Genomic DNA, 5,000 nt, shown 5'->3' on the forward strand with positions numbered 1-5,000 from the left:
AGGATTTAATGATATTGGCTGAGGTCTCCCGTTCGCCGCTGCAGAAGTTATTATGATGTCCATTATGAAACATTATGAAGCTCAGTGCGGATAAAACTCGTGACTCACGTTTGGCGTCAAACACTTTGTATTTGATGAATCCTGGGACGTCGTGTTCAGTGCATAACTGCAAAACAACAGAACAAGATGAGTTACAGTACAGAGACCTCTATGATAATTAATAATCCGCTCATCTACAGATCCATATAGAAACTGAGGAGCTCATGCTTACTATGCTCAGATTAATTCAACACGGAAACTCATTTCTGACACGTGAGAACAAAATATCATAATCAGGACATAAAAATTGAAATCATGACATTCTACATCATATTTATAGGATTAAATGTCAAAATGATGACCATAGTAAGCAATAATTATGAAATGAGGAACTAAAAATTATGACTTAAAAGTTTACATACTAAAACGAAATTGACATTAATTAAAATTATGACAGTAGTCAAAAGTTATTACTTAAAAAGTCATAATTATGACATAAAAAGTTGACATACTAAATCAAAATTGAATTGAATTACTTAATACTAATTCAAAAGTATTACTTAAGTCATAATTATGACATAGAAAGTTGAAGGTTGACAGACTAACTATGAACTCGAAATTATGACAGAAAGTCAAAAGTTATTACTTAAAAAGTCATAATTATGATGTGAAAGACATTAAAAAATGTCAAAATTATTACTTTGTCCTAATTATGACATAAATATGAAAGTTGACAGTTAATCAAAATTATTCAATTTAAAAGTCTAAATTATAAAAGTCATAATTATGATATAAAAATGTAAAAGTTGACACTAAATCATGACAGAAAGTCAAAATTATTCATTAAAAAGTCATAATTATGATATAAAAAGTTAAAAATGAAGACATTAAAAAATGTATTTATTTCAAAAATGATTACTTTGTCCTAATTATGACATAAAAAGTTGAAAGTTACCACTAAATCCAAATTATTAAAATAAGAAGTCAAAAATTATTAAAAGTCATAATGATGATGTAAAAAGTTGAAAGTTGACACTAAATTGTGTCATAATTTTACTTTTTCATTTTTTGACTTTTTAAGTCATAATTTTGACCTTTAAGTCATTATTATCTTAATATCTTAGAGCTCGGTGATAATATAGTTATATATTGTGATGATATAACCAATCAAGCAGTTGAGATTTGTAATATAGTAGATGTGTGTGGATCAAGTTGGACGTGCTCTTATTCCTAACTTGCTATAAAGAGCTGTGCAGTGACACACACTATATTGCCAAAGGTTTTGGGACGCCTGCCTTCACACACTCGTGAGCTTTAATGCCGTCCCATTGTTAACCCGTGGGGTTTAATCTGGAGTCGGCCCACCCTCTCTAACAGCTCCAGCTCTTCTGGGAAGGCTTTCCTCAAGGTTTAGGAGTGTGTTTATGGGGATTTTTGCCCATTCTTCTAGAAGCTCATTTGTGAGGTCAGGCACTGATGTTGGACGAGAAGGCCTGGCTCTCAGTCTCCGCTCTAATTCATCCCGAAGCTGTTCTATCGGGTTGAGCTCAGGACTCTGTGCAGGCCAGTCCAGTTCCTCCACACCAAACTCCTCATCCATGTCTTTATGGACCGACGCTTTGTGCACTGGAGCGCAGTCATGCTGGGACAGGAAGGGGCCGTCCCCAAACTGATCACACAAAGTTAGGAGCGTGAAATTGTCCAAAATGTCTTGGTGAAGCATTAAGAGTTCCTTTCACTGGCGCTAAAGAGCCAACCCCTGAAAACCAACCCCTCCCCATAATCCCCCCTCCACCAAACTTTACACTTGGCACAATGCAGTCCGGCAAGTCCTGTTCTCCTGGCGACCGCCAAACCCAGACTCGTCCATGGGATTGTCAGACTGAAGCGTGATTGGTCGCTCAGAGAACACGTCTCACTGCTCTAGAGTCCAGTGGTGGCTGCTTTACTCCACTGCATCCCACGCTTTGCATTGCTCTTGGTGATGTAAGGCTTGGATGAGCTGCTCGGCCATGGAAACCCATTCCATGAAGCTCTCTGGAGCGATTGAAGATTGAAATCATTGAAATCAGATTAAATGTCAAAATTATGACAGTAAGTAATAATTATGAAATGAGGAAGTAGAAATTATGATTTAAAAGTTAACAAACTAAAATGAAACTGACATCAATCGAAATCATGACGGTAGTCAAAAAATATTACTTAAAAAGTCCTAATTACAACATAAAAGTTATAAATTAAGACGTTAAAAAGTCAAAATTATGACATAAAAAGTTGGAAGTTGACACTAAATCAAAGTTCTGATTCCATGAAGCTCTCTCCGCTGTTCTTGAGCTCATCTGAAGGCCACAGAAGTCTGGAGGTCTGGAGCTGTTGACTCTGCAGAAAGTTGAAGATTTCTGCGCACTGTGACCCTCAGCATGCGCTGACCCCGCTCTGGGATTTAACACTTTGTGGCTGATTTGCTGTTGTTCCCTATGGCTTCCACTTTGTTATAATCCCACTAATATTTAGTAGTGAGGAAATGTCAGGAATGGCCTTATTGCACAGGTGTCAGCCTATCACGGCCCCACGCTTGAGTTCACTGAGCTCCTGAGAGCGACCCATTCTTTCACTAATGTGTGTAGAAGCGTCTGCAGGCCGAGAGCGGGATTTATAATAATAATAATACATTTTATTTATGAAGCACTTTACATTTTAAACCTGTGGCCATGAAGGGATTGAACACCTGAACTCACTGATTTTGAGGGGCGTCACAATACTAACGGCAATATAGAGTATACACACACACACACACACACATACACACACACACACACACACACACACACACACACTGTTAACCCGAATAAGTTGACAAAACTTAATCAAGGTAATTAAAAAAGGTAATCAGTTAAATCAAATTCTTCAAGGTAAGAAATTTAAAGTTGAAGTAAGCAGAACTTGCATATTTTTATGTTGTACTCAGATTTTTATTACTCTCAACTTGAAATATCTGCGAAAGCTAATTCATACATTTATCTTAAAAATATAATTTAATCTCAACTGAAATATTTTTAGTAGTGGAAACTAAAAACAACACAACAGAAATTCTTCCAAACTAAAACTAAACATTAAACATTAAATCTCAACGTTAATCTTGCACCAAAAACATAAACTAACTCTTAATATTACATTTACTCTCCTTTTTAAGTGTCATTGCAAAGCATGCTGGGAAATAGAAATCCCAGCCCAGTTTCAAAACTTTAAATTGAAGTCTAAACAATTTCATGAACCTCAAAACAGTGAAACAATTGAGATTACTTGAAATGTGTCGGTTTTGTGAACTCAAAAGAAAAAGTAAGTTCTGAATGCTCATAAAAGACCCTTTGTTTGAACTAATGTGTGAATTTGAGTTGGCTCTACTCAGACCAGTTCATTATTTTGAGCGTTTGGGTTTACAGTGATATAAAAACTGAAGCGTGAACTTTTTTTATAGTATAATTTTATTAAATATTTTATAATTACTTGTTTTATTTTTGTTTATACTTTGTTTTATAGTTTAATAAAAAAATATAATTTATAATTTCTTTTTTTTCTTTTTTTTAGCACTATAGTTGTGTGTTCTTTGGGGATGTAGGCATGAAAAATATAATTTATAATTTCATTTTTTTTATCACTATAGTGTTGCGTGTGTGTAAGCGAGCCGCACCCGCTGCAGGTCGTCCTCGCTGATGCAGGGCGGCACGTTGTAGAAGTGCAGAACACAAGATGGCGGCTGGATGATGTTCTTGGAGGCCTGGCCGGCGCTGGTGAAGCGATTGTTTCGGGTCATGGCGAAGTCCTTATAGCTGCTGGAGCCGTCCTCCAACTCAAACACCTGACTGGGGATCACAGCGTGCTGCTTCGACACACTGAGACGCACACACACACACACACGTTTGTTTTTGTGAATTGTGGGGACATTCCATAGGCTTAATGGTTTTTATATCCCCGTATTTTCTATCCCCTTACACAGCCCCTAAACCTACCCATCACACACACACACACACACACACACACACACACACACACACACACACACACACACACACACACACACACACACACACACACTCACACACACACACACACACACCTATCAGTCTGAGCTCATACACACACACACACACACACACCTATCAGTCTGAGCTCATACACACACCTGACCTGACTGAAGACTCAGAGCGTCTCGTGTGTGTTTGTGTCTGATACGAATGACAAATTATTCTGATGGGTGAGGCCGAGTCTCTGCTTCAAATTAGGTTCTAAACATCTAAATATTAAATGATGTCATTCTTCCCACATCTGATCTCCATCTGTGAATGTGTTGATGATGTGAAAAATATGTCAAAATATGATGTCAAAATCAGTTTTAGTTTCAGCCGCAATTATCTAATTGATGCTGATGTGATAGTGTGTGTGTGTGTGTGTGTGTGTGTGTGAGAGAGAGTGTGGGTGTACTTGTTTATATTACATTGTGGGGACCAAGTGTGTGTGTGTCTGTGTGTGCGAGTATATGTGTGGGAGTGTGTGTGAGTGTCTGTGTGTCTGTAAGAGTGTGTGTGTGTGTGTGTGTGTGTGTGTGTGTGAGTGTGTGCGAGTATATGTGTGGGAGTGTGTGTGAGTGTCTGTGTGTCTGTAAGAGTGTGTGAGTGTGTCTGTGTGTGCGAGAATATGTGTGGGAGTGTGTGTGAGTGTGTGTGCGTCTGTTTGTGAGTATGTGTGTGTGTGTCTGTGTGTGCGTGTGTCTGTGTGTGAGTGTGTGAGTGTCTGTGTGTCTGTAAGACTGTGTGTGAGTGTGTGTGTGTGTGTGTTTTCCTCACCAGACGTTGAGTCGTTTGCTGAAGACCTTGATGCTGTTGAGGTGTGTGATGGCTCTGTCGACCGCATACTCATCACCCATCTCCACTAGAGCCGTGCCCGGGACACTCTTCATGAAC

The 5,000-nt window shown here is 38.3% G+C and overlaps 1 protein-coding gene across 1 annotated transcript in view; it reads right to left on the reverse strand.

Moving 5' to 3' along the window:
• The window catches only part of LOC137058601 (heterogeneous nuclear ribonucleoprotein L-like), a 55,810-nt gene that overhangs the window by 3,764 nt on the left and 47,046 nt on the right, over positions 1–5,000 (reverse strand). Inside the window, exons 9-11 of the mRNA XM_067431921.1 lie at positions 4,884–5,000; positions 3,731–3,932; positions 109–166 (exon numbers count right to left, since the gene is read on the reverse strand). The exon at positions 4,884–5,000 is cut by the window's right edge and continues 5 nt beyond it. Of these exons, the coding sequence (XP_067288022.1) occupies positions 109–166; positions 3,731–3,932; positions 4,884–5,000 (377 nt within the window). The remainder of the gene's footprint in view (positions 1–108; positions 167–3,730; positions 3,933–4,883) is intronic.

This window comes from Pseudorasbora parva, chromosome 22 (assembly GCF_024679245.1).
Source record: "Pseudorasbora parva isolate DD20220531a chromosome 22, ASM2467924v1, whole genome shotgun sequence".
Classification (NCBI taxonomy): domain Eukaryota; kingdom Metazoa; phylum Chordata; class Actinopteri; order Cypriniformes; family Gobionidae; genus Pseudorasbora; species Pseudorasbora parva.